The sequence below is a fragment of the Bubalus bubalis genome, chromosome 15, assembly GCF_019923935.1.
Source record: "Bubalus bubalis isolate 160015118507 breed Murrah chromosome 15, NDDB_SH_1, whole genome shotgun sequence".
Classification (NCBI taxonomy): Eukaryota; Metazoa; Chordata; class Mammalia; order Artiodactyla; family Bovidae; genus Bubalus; species Bubalus bubalis.
In genome coordinates, this window is record NC_059171.1 from 80,356,579 (window position 1) to 80,372,795 (window position 16,217).

A 16,217-nucleotide genomic window follows, 5' to 3' on the forward strand; every position below is an offset into this window, starting at 1 on the left:
TCTTTGCTTTTATTTCAAATGCTGCTAATTCAGCTCTTGGTCCTTTCTGTCATACTCTAGATTCTTATTTCATTAATTTTGCCACTTCATTATTGTCTCATTACTATTTTTTAACTTTCAAAATGGAATGAGTAATTCCTTGATTTTCTGATGTTCTTCTATTATAAAAATTTTGGTTTTAAAACGCTTGTCAGTTTTCCCCCTGGAAGATGCTATAGCTTTATCCCAGTGTTTTGTTGTGTGTTGTTTTGTTTTTTTGTGGAGACTTTAACTGTCCAGTTTGCAGGACTTGACATTTTTCATTCGGGGTCTTGTTTTTCAGCAGAGCGCCTGCACTGACTGCTGGGTGCAGAGCACAAGGCATGTTAGTTGCGTTGTTCAGTGTTTTTACTAAACTTCTGCCCTCAGGTCTGTCTCTTGTTGGGAGAAGTGTGTCTAAATATTCCACTCTGTTGCTGGTTTTGTCCATTTCTCCTTGTTCTAACACTTTTTACTTTATGTATTTTGGAGCACTTACATTAGATACACATAAATTTTAATTTGTTAAAAACTTTTTTCTGGTAAGTTGAACATTTTGTCATTTACGTCTGTTAGTGATTTTTGCCTTAAAATCTATTTGTTTAACATTGATAGTTTAAGTCTACTGTATCTTCTTCTGTCTTTTATGATGAATTTTTCCGTGGTCTTTTGTTTTGAGTATTTTTCTGGATTAAAACAAAAACTTCAATCTGATAGTCTGTCTCTGAGCTGGTGATTTGATTTATTGTGATTGCTAAGGCATACAGATGCATTTCTATCATCTATTATTTAGTACCTTTAAATTTCTTCTATCCATTTTCTCTCAAGTATTGATTTCTTTTTTCTGTTGCTAGGTAGAAGGTAGCAAACTCCATTTCTGTGACACTTTGGCATTGACCCTTTATGCCTATGGCCATCTCTGATTTCTTTGTGAACCACGTAGAAACCAGAGAACATTTCATTGTTAATCATGTCCCTCATGCCTTTTCACACCATTTGTATCCAGTATGGTCTTATTTTCTTTAACCTTCCAAATGAGAAAATATTATTTTGGGGCTATCTTGTTAGTGTTATTTGGCTTTATCCACAATTGGGCTTCCCTGGTGGCTCAGCTGGTAAAGAATCTGCCTGCAATGCAGGAGACCTGGGTTGGAGACCTGGGTTCAATCCCTGGGTTGGGAAGATCCCCTGGAGAAGGGAAAGGCTACCCACCCCAGTATTCTGGCCTGGAGAATTCCATGGACTGTATAGTCCCTGGGGTCGCAAAGAGTTAGACAGGACTGAGCGACTTTCACTTTCACATGTCTTAGTCTGCTCCAGCTGCTACAACAAAACATCGTGAACTAGGGGGATTAAAGAGCAGACACTTGTTTCTCAGAGTTGTGTAGGCTGCACATTCAAGATCGAGGTACCGGATGATTCATTTTCTGACAAGAGCCCTCGTCCTGGCTTGCAGATGGTGGCCTTCTTGCCATGTCCTCACGTGGCAGAGAGAGAGAGAGAGAGAGCTCTCTGGAGTCTCATCTTCTAAGGATATTCATTCTTTTGTATCAAGGCCCAGCCATTATGACCTCTTAGCCTTATTTACTTCCTTCCTCCACATACAGTCACACCAGGAATTAGGGCTTCAACACAGGAATTTGTGGGGATACAATGCAGTCCATGGCACCACATATTAACATGTTTTTAAAAAATTGGTTCTTTCTTACATTCCGTCTTGCTGTCTGGGATTGTTTTCACTCCTCTTAATGCTTTTGGGGGAGTTCCTTTAGTAATTACTAGTCAGTGGTAAACCATTTTATTTTTTACTTATTGTAAACAGCCTTTTAGTATTCAAGGCCAAGTTACTTTCTGGCTGTTTTCTTTCAGTGCTCCGAAGTTGCCACTGCCTTGCCCTCTGCCTCCCAGTTTGAGCTGTGGCCTGCGCAGGGTATAACTGCTGTTCGCTTCAAGATGCGTATTTTCTCTCTGGAGGCGTTTGTAATTTTCTCTTGGTTTGCAGTCTGGACGTTTTGCTCTGAGTGTGTCTCGGAGCAGCGGGCCTGTTGTGATTGCTTGACCTGAATGTTGTTGCATCGCTTTTGGAAAATCGCCCATTGCTCTTTGCTTGAACACTGCCTGTGCTCTGCTTTCTCTGTCCTCTTCTGGAATCCTGCTTGTTTTCTGTATTAGCTTCTCTCTTATTCTTCATGTCTTCTAGTTTTATCTCTGTATTTCCCATCTCTTTTAACCTCTTGGTTGCCGTGGAATCATTTGTTCATCTCAAATTCCAGTGTGTTGTCATCTCGTCATCTATGTGTGATCTACTGTTTAATTTCTCCCTTGAGTTTTTATAAGGTTACAGAGGTTACATCACTCACTCCCAGCAGTTTCCTGATTTTTTGCCTAATATTTTTGAAGGTCTGTCATTCTTTTCCTCATCTTTTCTATGCTCTTTTATTTCTAAAAGCAAATTTATTTTATATTACAGACCTGTGATTTCCAGTGTTTGAAACTTTTGGTGATCCACTTCTGCTTACTTGTTTCTTGTGTTCTTGTGTCTTTTGTGAATTTTGATTTTTAGCAGATATTTATTGAGATAATACCTCTGGGACTCTATGACTTCTGAGCTGAGTGAGTATTCCTTCAGAGAGGATTTTCCTTTGCTTTTGTAGGTATCACAGGGTGAAACTCATCCATTACCACTTAACATTTATCTTGTGGCTTAGGTTTATTGGAATAAACCAGTAGTGGAAATACAAGCCCCAAGTGATAATGAGAGTATCTAATTCTCAGGAAAAACTTCTCTTCATACGTTTTTCTCCATGTGGAGCCAATGCTGACGTAGACAAGGTTCCTTGTGCAGAGAGAGTCTTTTCCCTTAGTTTAGTATTTAATTTAGAGCACATCCCCTCTGAAGTGCCTCATTTATGTCTTTTGCTTTCACTTCCCCTCTCATGGAAACCCAGTGCCTTGTCCACTGCCCAACCGGAGGCTCAAGGTGATAGAAAAAGAGCAAATATGCTGAAGCAGCTGCCAGCTTCACTCCTTGCTCACTGTATATTGTAAAGATTATTTTCTTTCCTTTCCTTCCCCCTTTCTTTCCTTTCTTCCTCTTCTGAAATGTTCACATTAGGTTGGTGTACAGTTAAAAAGTATTCAGATTTTTTTTTCATGCAACATTTTTAACTGGTCTGTAGTAGGAGGGATTTTAGCTGACAGGGTTGTTGCTGAGAAGAGGCGTTTTTGCAGTCCTTCCTTCGTGATGTGTCTGAGCCCCCACTGTCGAGGCTGACCATGTCTGACTAGCTGGGACGGTGCGTGGGCTCGTCACATCCTTGGATTATGTGAGAGCATTTGAATGCTTCGCCACAAAGTATGGTGTTTGTTTGAGGTTTCTGGTGGGTAACTTTTATTAAATTATTGACTTTTTCTGTTCCTAGGGGTCACAGCATTTTTAAAAGATCAATTAGTGAATGTTAATGATGCTGTGATTATCATCCTTTACTTCTTGTTGGACATCTTTTTCTAAGACGAAGTCATTCTTACACTTCTGGAGCAAATTGTACTTGGTCATAACCTGTTATTATTTTAATACAGCCAGTTAGGCAGTTTTTGGTTTTTGTTCACAAGTATGTTGGCCTCTAATGTTCCTTTCTTGTAGTGTTTTTGTTTTGCTGTAGTTTCAGTTATGTGCTTGGCCTATAAAAGGAGTGAGTTGGAAGGAGTGTTCCATGTGCTTGAGACAGACAACAGATGGGTGTACTCGTTCAGAGACGGAGGCTTTGGAGTGGAACTTGTGAGTCGCTCCGTGTGTCTCAGGAGACAGGTCCTTGGCTGTGTTTGAGGGGCAAGGTTTGAAGGCTGTACTCCCCAGCTCCTCCACGTGTCTGCTTGGGGCCCATCAAGTCCAGCAGTCCAAAGAACTGGCAGCTCATAAAGCTTCTGAAAGGCTAGAAAGCTGCCTTCTCCCTAGAAAGCTGCTTTCTATTAAAGTGGACCCTCAAATTCTCCATTTTGTTTGCTTTTAAAGCCTACATATGGGTGACAGTTGGGGCATCATGTGTATCTTGTCACTTGGCACGTGCTCTGCGCTGCCGCAGCGCTCACCAGGTGGAGCTTGCTCCCCCACAACACACAGCTCTGGGCTGCTGAGCACTGCGCTTTGTTTACACGAACAAGAAAGAAACACTTGCTGCTTTTGCTGAGACCCCCTTGTTCGCAGTTTTCTGTCACTTGCATCATACTTGCTCTTAAAGAGCACAGTGGCCACCTTAGCAATGCCACTTAGAGCAACACGTTTCCTCCCCCTCACGTGAGCTCTCCCTCTCTCCGAAGGAAGCTTTGAGGTCTCCAGGCCACTGTAAGCCTCTTCCTTTCAGGCCCTTCTGTCAGCTCTGGCCAACATTCTGCTGTCTACCTCCATGTAGCCGTCCAGGCCTGGCCTGGCCCTGCTCACCTTGGTTTGCCCTCCTCTGTCCAGCTAAGTTTTGACAGATCGTTTGTTCCTCAGTTGCTCTCTTGAAACCAAGTGTAGTTCCCTCTTGCCCTTGTGACCTTGGATTGGTGAACACCCAGACCTCATAGAAAATGTTCATCACTCAGTTGTATCTGACTCCTTGTGACCCCATGGATGGTAGCCCACCAATCTCCTCTGTCCTTGAAATTTTCTAGGCAAGAATAGTGGAGTGGGTTGCCATTTCCTTCTCCAGGGCATCTTCTGGACCCAGGGATTGAACCCGGGTCTCCCACACTGCAGGCAGGCTCTTTTAACAACTGAACCACTAGAGGCCCTGCCATTTCAGCTCCTATTCTGGGACTGCTCCTGGGTCCTCTTGCCAGCAAGCTTTTCTGGGTCTCTGCATGGTCTCAGCCATGACCTTCTCTCTCTCTTGCCTTCAGGGCCTATTCCAAGCTGACATCATGCCCACCTCGCCTGTGCGCTCACTCTTTATCAGACACCCCTGTCTTCAGCTTCACAGAGAATATGTGACTGTTTGGGAGTGAATTCTTTCATTTTCCTGGCTCCTTCCAACATGTGAGCTTTCTGTGCACTCCTGCTTGTCCCTCTACTCGCTCACAGAAGTGTGTGCTCTCCTGCCGGGGTTGCAGCCTTTGCTTTGGATCCTGTTCCATTCTGTCTGCACCAGCTGGGCCCCCGTTGCCTGTCCTTCATTCAACTGGCTCCCTGCTCTTCACAGATCAAGATTCCCAAGTCTTTACATTCTTGGTGTGGCATCGATGTTGACCCATGATCTGTTTTTTCTAAACACTATCCTCTTAAAACTTCTTCCTTCCATAGGACTTCTACAAAGTGTATCTATCTGGTGACAGCATTTTCCCCAATTCACTTGAACTCCTCATCCTGCAATAATCTGATATCTCTCATCATCTAATCATTGAAAGTACTCTTCATCAGATCACCAAAGACCCACCAGATCCAAACCTAGGGAATTCTCCCTGTTCATGGGTCTTGACGTCCCAGTCATCTTACACTGCGCTAACCATCCTCCTGGTGAAGAGATGCCAGTGTCCAGTTGCCATGGCAACTTTTAAATAGTTGACCTCTTGCATCTCTTGCCTGCCTTAACAAAAGGGATTCTACTTAAAGTCTTGTCCTAGGCTGAGAGTGGGGAGTCCTAGGAATGCCGCTTCTGGACGGGGCATGAGCAGGAAGGCGGAAGTGCGATGCCTATGCTAAAGGGACATGCACATAGCAGGAGCCTAACAGAAACTGGAAATTGTCAGCTGTGGAGTCGCTGGCCAACACTCGGGGGCCCTTCTGGTTCAGAGGCTGTAGATGTGACAGAGACAGCCCTGCTCCCTGCCTGCCCCACAGTACCCCCTTCTGGGGCCATTGAGACTCTCTGGAAGGTTCCCAGGATGCCCCAAACAGCATTCCCTAAGTCAGACTAGGTGAGGCGGGCCAGAGTATGGGAGGGAGGGGGAAGCAGGAGAGCTGCAGATGGGGCTGCACCCACCCTAGCAGCCAGTCGGGGCCACAGGGGAGAGAGCATTTGTTTTGTGCAGAACTGTGGCTCAACTCTCTGGCTGTCTGTGCACGGCTACATCTCAAACAGAGACTGGAAAAAGGCTGGAGCGTCAGCAGCACCACTGCTGTGTGCCTGCCTAAGCTTCAGATGCTGCACAAACGCACGTGGAAGAATCTGCGAGTCCACACACCTATGCCGGTTGGTGGGTGAAATCCATGCTTACTCAACAGAATTTCTTCTCTTCTGTCTCTTGGAGTCTGGAAGCAAGAGTTGAAGGAGAGAAGCCAAGGGGCCTCCCCTGTCAGAAGAGCGCTGTAATCAGGAGGGGGTCCTACTACCCCACACTGAGCAGTATTTCTTTCACTCCAGAGATACCTTATGCCCAAATCATTCTGTCTCCCCCACTGACCCTGGGCCCCCCCAAAGGTCAGAAGTGTCTGAGGTCTACTTTTCATGGGTGAGCCTCAGGCCCTGCCCTCCATCAATACCAAGGCCCCCCAAGATGAAGAGGAGTCAAGAGTGATTGTCAGCAATAAACAGTTACAAGGTTTGATTTCAAAGAGAAACAACGTGTAGACAAAATTGCTGTGGGGAAGGTTTGGCCTTGCTGTAATTCAACCTGTGAGGTAAGGCCAAATGGACTCATTCTCCCCACCCCATGTCAAGGTCCCTGGAAAGTCAGACCACCATTGAGCTAATCGATGGAAAACAAATTTAATAAACAAGTTCCAACCACCTGCAGCCAGCTGACTTCATCACAGCAGCCTGAGGCCCAGGAGCGCAGAGGCCAGTGTCAGGAAAGGCATCAGCCCGGCGCTGCTGCCCGTGCCCTGCCCCTTGATGAACTTCAAGTAAGCATCTTCTGTGTTTTCTCTGATGATTGGTTTCTGGATGTTGCACAGGTCGGATGTACAGCATGCCAGGTACAGAAAGGGTGTGGGCTTTACGAGCACAAACGACCTGGCCATCCGCGAAAATGCCTCATTCATCCCACAGTTCAGCGCACACTGCTTGGAAATAAGGAAGAACCGTGGAAATACTCCTAGTGGGAAATAGGACAGAGAGATGGGGGTCTCATGAATTGAAAGCAGCAACGCCAACACCATTTCTGTCTGAAGTCTGCCCAACCCTGACCCTTCTATTGCCCCTTACCAGAGCCCCACTCAAAGAGGGCACCTGACAGGGATTTGGGGGCAGTCACTGCAAAGGCAGAGCATCAGGCCTTTGTGTTCAGAGCTGCTTTTGGGGGTGGCGTGGCATCAGATGCCACCATCTCTGACCTGTCTGCACACACCTGTCTGCACTTGAGCCTGGCAGTCTCCATTTGGGAACGCATAGTTTCCCTGGGCCTCAACTTCTCAAACATGGTTGCTCAAGCCTTTGTGACCACAGATGAGACACACGGGAGCAAGGGGCACCTGGCCATCCTGGCCACTGCCCAGGGCTTGGAGCTGGCCTCTCAAGGAGCCACTCCTGCGGCCTGGGTGTCACTGCTGTGACTGTGAGCCTGCTGCCGGCACGGCTCAGCACTGGGGGTATGGCCTGTCTTCCAACTTCACCTCCTCCCATACTTCACTGTGCAGTCATCTTTCCACACTAAGTTATCAAGTCCAGGTGAGGCTGCAGTGGGGCTTATGCCTCGACTGACTCAGTAGCCCACACGCTTCTTGAAACATGGAAGCCCCAGAAGTTGCTGATGAATGGAAAGTGAATTCTCCAGGCCAGACAAGACCACTGTTGGGTCATGCCAGGGCCTTCAAAGTCACCCTCGGGAGAGAGTTCTTCATGAGGCCAGAAGTGCTTGGGGGAGTTACAGACGGCAGAGCCGTGGTCTCCAAATGTTTTAAAGCATGCATCCTCTTTTCAGGACATATTTTAAGCCTGATTATGTACATCTTTTGTAAAAGCTATTCTTGGTCAGACATTGAAGTCATTAAGGCTCAACTGCTCACCTAGACGTGAATGAAAAGAACTCTCCATTACTTTCTCCCTGCACCTCAGTATTTCAGTCTGGCCAGCGGTTGCTGTGTGCCACCCTGCATCGGCTCTGGGCTTACTTGTGTAAGCTGAGTCTCCTCAGTGGCCTGCTGGCACTCCTGGCTTCACAGGACTTTGCTCTTCAAATTTTAAAAAAGGATCATTTTTATATTAGTTATTCTTTATTGAGGAAAACTCGACAGGCCCTAAGTCCTGAAAGCGTTCTACTGGCCTGTGTGTGGAGCCCCACTGGGACCCGGACACGTACTCACGGCGGCCGAGACACAGTGCGTGGAGCCATTGTCACAGTTTTCCGGCCTTTTGCACTCGAAACTGTTCTCCTCCTCACAAACGTGACACCTCAGGACAGCATCTGAAAGGAGGAATAAAAAGAAAGCGCAATGTGGCAGCTCTCAGATCCCATCAGAGCAACACCTGCCATCCTCTCCTTCCTCTGAGTGAGGACAGAGCCCTGGGTCCGTCCATCTTTCTGGCGCCTCACAGCCTGCCCTATCCGGCAAGCTCCTCCTCTCCTCTCTGGGCTTCTCTCGTGTGCCCACTGCATGTGTCTCACAGACCCACACCACACCCATAGCATGAACACAGACGAGCGCAGAGCCTCACCCCGGAGACATGCACTGTCTTATGGAAACAGCCGAGTCCCTGCCTCCCCCAGCCCGGACTCAGGACATGCCCACATCACCACACCTCACTGGCGCCTCACATTAGCTGCTCTAGAGAAAGCAGCCCCATGGCTGTGCAGTCTGCACCCATGCACCCTGTCCACCCACCTTCCTGGCTGACCCCACTGCCTCCAGTGCCTGGCTCCACACTCCTTGGCCTGAGACCCTGTGTCCCGCCTGACCCAGGAGCCGAGGCGGCCCACTATGGGGTCTGTGTCAGGGCAGGACTTGTTCCTGGGGAAGAAGCTGGTCACACTCCAGCAGCTCTCCATTTTCAGAGACAGCCCCAGAAGGCTTGAAGATGGCTGGTTCAGGCTTGGCCTCCAGCCCAACCATCCCCAGGAAGGCAGGGCCATGGCAGGGAGAGCTGGGTGCTGGGCAATAAAACCAGCCATCCCTGCCTGCCCTTGGGGACCCCACATTAAGAGGCTCCCCAACTATGTATCCATATCAGCTGACCACCCTCCTAAGGCTGTCTTGCCCACTGAATTCTCTGGGCTACACCTGCCTGGACCCACCTGGGGCCATGGCCACCCTGTGTCTGCACAGGCATTGCAGACCTCCTCCTCCTCCCAGCCCAGGAGGCTTAGGGCCAGAACTGACCTTGTCTTCCAGACACGGTGAGATTGCTCTCCACCTGTGGCAGGCCCAAGACCAGAAGCAAAGCAAGGAGGGTTATCATTTCCAGTGATGCCTGGTCCTGGACATGAGGAACAAGCAGGGCCACTTGGTCAGCTCTGACTCTGGAGTTAGATTTGACCCCTGTTGGTCTAGTACCATTTAGAGCCCTCCCCACTGGTCACTGGGGCAGGCCCTCTCCTCATCCATGGGCCAGGGGCTGGGTGTGGGCTCTCAATGCTGATGGGGGGGACTGTCACCACCACCACCAAGTCCCCTCTGTCCCCAGGCACCCCATCACTCCCTGGAACTCTACATTCATTCACCCATGCCCCAGAAAACTTGCTTGGCAAGTGTTCCTGCCGCAGCTCCCCCAAGGCAGTACCGGGTTTCCCCCACCCCTGATTTAACTCCTGTTCTCTTAGGAGACACCATGGGGTACTTTCCCATCCAGCGCTACTGCCCTTCCTCTTCCCTCTTCATCTTCCTCTCCATCCATGGCCAGGTCTTCACTGGTGCAGCCTGACCCCAGGGTACAAGAAGGCTTGGCTACCCCTGCACCACCCAGCCCAGCCTCACTGCCCAGATTGGTGCTGAGGCTAGCCCTCTCTCTCACAAGGCCTGCCAACCTTATGCTCTTACACACTTATATTGTTGATTGATTCTTTTTTGGTTTGTCTGGTTAGGAAGTAGAAAGCCAAATGAGAACCTGTATTAACTCTAGCAACCACAAACACAACGACAGCAAGAAGAGAAAACCAGAAAGCTGAATTTGCAATGTCACCAGGTAAACAGAAATCTGAAGAGTAGCAAGCCCTAAAAAAGTGGAATGATATACTGTGTTCCCAGATCAGAAGACTTACTATTGCTAAGATGTCAGTTCTCCCTAAATTGATCTGTAGATTTAGCACAAGCTCAAATTTCCCAGAGATATATTTTCAATGTAGAAATAATCAACTGGGATTCTAAAATTTAAGTAGAAAAGTGAAAGACCTAGAATAGCCAAAATAATTTGGAAATAGAAGAGCCAAGGACTTACACTACTTGATTTTGAGACTTACTAGAAAGCTATGATAACCAAAGACAGCATGATGCTGCAGAAAGCTTAGACATACAGTCAACAGAATGGAATAAAGAGTCGAGAAGTAGACCTACCCATGTGTGACTGACTGATTTTAGACAAAGGTGACAAGCAAAAAAACACAATGAAGAAATAGCCTCTTCTGTGACAAATAATGCTGAGACCTTTGAACAAACAGATGCAAAAATGATGCCCCCAAATGCAAAAAAGAAAAAGAAAAACATAAACATGACTTTCCCTTTGAAAAGTGAAAAATGAAAGTGTTCGTCACTCAGTTGTGTCCAACTCTTTGTGATCCCCATGGACTGTAGCCTTCCAGGCTTCTCCATGAAATTCTCCAGGCAAGAATACTATAGTGGGTAGTCATTTCCTTCTCCAGGGGTCTTCCTGACTCAGGGTGGTGTCACCTGAGTATCTGAGGTTATTGATATTTCTCCCGGTAGTCTTGATTCCAGCTTGTGCTTCATCCAGCCTGGCATTTCACATGATGTACTGTGCATATAAGTTAAATAAGCAGGGTGACAATATACAGCCTTGACGTACTCCTTTCCCAATTTGGAACCAGTCTGTTGTTCCATGTCCAGTTCTAACCTGCTTCTTGACCTGCATACAGATTTCTCAAGAGGCAGGTCAGGTGGTCTGGTATTCCCACATCTTTAAGAATTTTCCAGAGTTTGTTGTGGTCCACACAGTCAAAGGTTTTGGCATAGTCAATTAAGCAAAAGTAAATATTTTTCTGGAAGTCTCTTGCTTTTTTGATGATACAACAGATGTTGGATGTCAACTTTTTAGATAAGATGTATAAAGCATGAATCACACGAGCAAAACTGCTACAGTTCGTAGGGGAAATAACGCTGATGCCTGTAGTTAACTTTGAAAGGAATCCAAAAGATAAAGTGAATTAACACATTGTTAGACAGATGGATAGATATGTGGGAAAACTAGTAAAATGTTAAGGTGGACAAGGTGGTGGGCTTCCCAGGTGACGCAGTGGTAAAGAACTGCCTGCCAATGCAGGAGACACAAGAGACAAAGGTTCAACCCTAGCTTGGGAAGATCCCCTGGAGGAGGAAATAACAACATACTCCAGTATTCTTGCCTGAAAAATTCCATGGACAGAGGAGCCTGGAAGGCTGCAGTCCATGGAGTCACAAAGAGCAATGACTGAACAATTAACACTTTCACTTGCTTATACCGAACAGAGTTGGACACAACTGAACAAACACACACACACATCCTTGCACTCACTGTAAACTATTTCAACATTACTGCCTCAGATAATTTGTATAAAATGCCAGGGATTTAAAATGTGCTCTACAGAGAATTCCCTGTTGGTAGTCATTAGGACTCCATGCTTTCACTGCCATGGGCCCACGTTCAATTCTTCATCAGATAACTAAGATGCAGCCAGCCAGGTGGCATGGCCAATTTTTTTTATTTTAAATGTGTTCTACATTTTTTTAGCCCAGATTTAACCCATTATGAGAATCACAGCATAGGGCGGAAACTATTTGAACGAGAGTCTTAATTCACCTTCTCAGTTAAAAACTAAAGATCCAGAATTTGACTGCCTAACCCTGCATGTAGAAATCTAAGGCTTCTGCAGCGTATAGGTTAAATGGGCTGGGAGTGATATTTAGAATGTTTTAACATTGCTAGTCACAGTCTTACAAGCTACAGTAACTTCTATGGGGGTAGAAAAAGGATTAAGAACATCATTAAATGAATGAGAATTAAAACAGGTGGCCTTTTGCATTGCTTCACTTGTCCCTGATATGGCAAAGACTGTCCAAGAAGAAAAACAGCTCATGGGAGACTTGGTCTATGAGGCCAACTTAGCTAACACCTTTTCCCAATTCAGGCAAAAGTTGTATTCTTTGGAAATGGGACTCATCACACATTGAGTTTTCCCACAGAGGTGTTTGAATTTGCCAGCATATGTGAAAAATCGAGTGTGGTGGATCTCAAGAATGATAATGATATGACTTAGTGAGTTGCTACGTTGATAATACCATGTGGATGAGTTCCCTTCAAGAAAAGTGTGATAAAGAACCTTATTTGGTGCCAACTGGAAAGAAATCATCCGAAAGAGTCTCCGGAAAAAAGATCCTGGAGATTACTCAGGATCCTGGATTATTGTGATACCACCCCCTCCCGATTTTAGCTCCAGACATTACAAAAGGTTGTAAAGGGCAAAGTTCAGTGGCATCCCATAACATCATTTTCCTTTTCTTTTGGTACCACTAGCTTGGCAAAGAAAGTGATGACCTGGTTAAATCTCTGTGCTGGTCGTCCACTGATGGTGTTGACTAACAGAAAGCTAACAGAAATGTCATACCTGTGAATTGCTTTTAGCAGGAAATACCTGATCCTCCTAGGGGTGTGATTTAAATCAACGTGGACTCTGCAGGTGATGGGTATATGAGTTGGGGAGCGTCGGGACTCAAGGTCGGAGATGCTGGGTGGGGTCCTGGTGGGACGAGGCTTTCAGTGGTGAAGATGCTGTGTGGGTTCCCACGTCACCCATCCCCAGAAGATGATGATGAATGGCCCAGGGGGTGGTGGAAAGGATACCCACAGGAAGGGCTGCCAGGTAGGTAGGGGAAGCCATGGGACCCCAGTAGAGGGATGCATGCGGTCAGAACGGATGGGGATGGTCGCAGTTGCATCTGCCATCCTGGCTTCACGAGGGAGGGGCCAAACCACAGAATCTGCAGACACTGACCTGAGACTGAGTCCAAGCCTGAAGTGCTGGGTCCACCACCCTACCTCCTGCCTAGAACTTTTGGAATCTTCTAGCCACCTCCCATCTGTTCCTCCATCCAGCTGTACCCCGCCTGCCATCTCCTGCCCAGGTTTTCTAAACCACCGCCCCCCTATCCCCCCTCCCCGCCCCGCCACGTTGTGCCCAGGCCTTTGGAACCTTCCCCAGCCCTGTGTTCTGTGAAGACCTTCGGGAACCTTCCACGTCTCTCTCCCCTCCAACCCTTAAGGGGCCTGCCCAGACCTTCTAGAAACGTCTCCTCGCGCCTTGTCCTTCCCAGGCCTCCCTAACCTCACCTGAGACCCCATGTCCCAGAGGACCTTTTGGAGCCTTCTTCAGCCCCTCTATTCTGCGAAGACCTTCTGGAATCTTCCCAGATACTTTCGTCCTGCCAAGAACTGTGGAAACTTCCCCACACCCGTGTCCCAGCCAGACTTTGGGATTTCCTCTTCCTCTGCCCCGCCCCCAAACCGCCCCCAACCTTGTCTTGTCTAAACCTACTGGAACCTTCCAGGACACGAACTCCAGTGGGAACCCACACGAAGCTGCAGGTGTGTGAGGAGAAGTCGCTTAGGCTCCGCGACCAGACTCAACCCGGAAGTACTGAGCGGCGTCTCCCATCAGGCTTTGCGCGGCTTCCAGAAGGTTTCGCTGCGCTCGCAAGTGCAAGCGCCCCCAGGGGCAGACTCGTCAGAGGTAGTCTCGTCTGGCGGAGGTAGATGCCCGAAAGTGTTAGAGGACACGGAGCGGGGAGATGGTTCCAGAAGCTCAGGGCGGGAGCAGGGGTGGCGGGGCAGGTTCATGCCGTGACATAGCCCAGCATCACAAGTCTCCATGACTGACAGTACTAGCGTTCCTTCTCTGTTACAATGAAACTGAGGGAGAATCATTACTCGAGAGAACCAGCAAATCCCCAAATTCTTGGTAACTAGTCCTAAACCAATTATACAGAAGAGAGGCCCCAGCGGAAACTGGGTAACAGTAAGGTCTAAAGGATTGTGAGGTGATCGCAAGTTAAAAGTGCAGGGAAAGGAGCGGGAAAGGTGCTTAGTGAAAATATATCACGTTACAGGCATCTCGTAGAAGAGAGAACAGGGTGAAAATTTTCTCAGCCGCCATTCAGGAAGTTAGATAAGAATAGATTACCTACCCAAAGAAATGAAGGAAATACAAAAAGGAGAGGAGAAATGAATAGGAGGTAGACACACAAAGCCAAAGTTGGTTATCTGGAGGCATTCAAAGTATTGGTGAAACAGAAGAGACAACAAAGAAAAATACTCATTCCCAATATCAGAGATGGAAAGGGAGGCATCAATCAGCTGTTACCGATCTTATAAAGAAAATGAGTGGCTGCGATGAGTAGGCTTCCTGTGATAAACGTCACATTCCTGATGAAATGGACTAAAACCTGAAGAACACTGGGAACCAGAGGTGACTCACAATGCGAATGTAGGCTGAAATTATCAGACTCTTTTTGAAAAACTAGGTACCAGGTCTTCTATCGAAGTTAAATCCTTGAAACAATAGAAAGATAACCAAGCTTATGAATGCTAAGTCCCAAAAGAGTAAAGATAAATCTACAAATTCAATACAATTTCAGTAAGAGTCTCAACAGGTGCTGTGTGTGTGTGTGTGTGTGTGTGTGTCCGTTTGTGCATGTGCATGAAGTTGATTCCAAATATTCAAATGTTTCAGAAATGGAAAGGGCTAGGAGTAGCCAAGGCAATATACTGGGAGAAGAAAAGTGCTGGAGGACTTGAGCTCCCAACGGCCAAGATATTTATATTTTCTCACTTATTGAGAGAGTATGGTGTTGGCTCAGGGTTGAAAAACAGACCAATAGAGGAGAAAGCAAAGTCAGAAAGCACAAATATCCAATTACAGGCTTTCTGATGAGGCTTCCCCTGCCTTGGCATGGGGAAACGTTCTTGTGTGCCTTGACGAGTGGTGGATAGACGAGATATTATACACGGGTACCACACAAAAGAAGCAGTTCAGTGCCCCGGGCAGCAAAAAAAAAAAAAAAAAAAAAGAAGCAGTTTAGGACATTTGTGGATCTCAATGAATTCTCAGAAAGGAAAAAGGAAAATGTACAAAGCTATCCTGGTGTCCGTTGGAAAATTAAGAATATACAAAATTGAAAAAAAATATTGCTGGTCACATAAGAAAAAGTGATACATGACAATATGTAAAAACTCACAACATCTGCTATTCTACTAACAAGACAGTGCAAACCCAGGAGAAAGTATGTAACACTTATCTCCTTAACACTGGTATTCAGGTTATAGACCTTCTTCCTACCAACTGGTAACTAAAATAGCAGATCATCCAATAGAAATTTGAGAGAAAGGCATAAAGGCAGTTTACCAGATAGGAAATTTGTGAGGGTACTAAATATAAGAGAAGTGGCTGAACACAATTTCTCTTGGAGCAAATGCAACCTGAAACTGCAATATAATGGTCCCAACAGGGATGATTAAACATTCAAAGACAACCATACCATGTGTTGGTGAGATTTTGAAGTGTGTGGGCTCCTGAGGAGTACAAATAGGTACAATCAGTTGAAATGTCTCCCACAGCCTCTGCCAAAGCAATACTTAAGCATATCTGAGCCCCCAGATTACCACTCCTGGGCACTCAGCTCCTGAAATGCTCGCATGGCCACACCTCAAGACAAGGACAAGTACATTCACCGCAGCACTACTTGGTGTAGATTACAACCAGCACCAGCCTTAAAGTCCGCCAATAATGCCCAAAAATAAACTGTCTTCATCAGAGCATACAACTGTGAGAATGAAGAACAAACAACCATACACAAAGACAGGGACTTATATCACAAACATCAGTAGAGAAGAGAAGGCAGCAACAAAAACTCACAAAGCAGGATTTCATTGTTAGTGGTTCAAAAGCAGACAAACTCACGTATAGGCTCAGGAACCCAGCCCCTTTCTTCTTAGAGTTGCACGTGTCTGCTTCTACTGCCTGAATAGAGGGATGTGGGGAGGAATTTGGGGCTCTCCACCCAGTTCAGTTTCCTGAGATGTATTCTGGTAGGGGCTTATGTACATTTGGTGAAAATCCGTAAAGCTGTCCACATAGTGTTA

General features: G+C 46.6%; 1 protein-coding gene across 1 annotated transcript; it reads right to left on the reverse strand.

The window, feature by feature from the left end:
• Positions 1 to 6,745: 6,745 nt before the first annotated feature.
• On the reverse strand, positions 6,746 to 13,714 carry LY6K (lymphocyte antigen 6 family member K). Its single transcript, XM_006043462.3, has 4 exons — positions 13,615 to 13,714; positions 9,254 to 9,350; positions 8,236 to 8,340; positions 6,746 to 7,032 (listed from the first exon to the last, which is right to left on the reverse strand). Exons 2-4 carry the CDS (start codon positions 9,330 to 9,332, stop codon positions 6,746 to 6,748), a joined length of 471 nt encoding a protein of 156 aa, XP_006043524.1. The 5' UTR covers positions 9,333 to 9,350; positions 13,615 to 13,714.
• Positions 13,715 to 16,217: the final 2,503 nt, after the last annotated feature.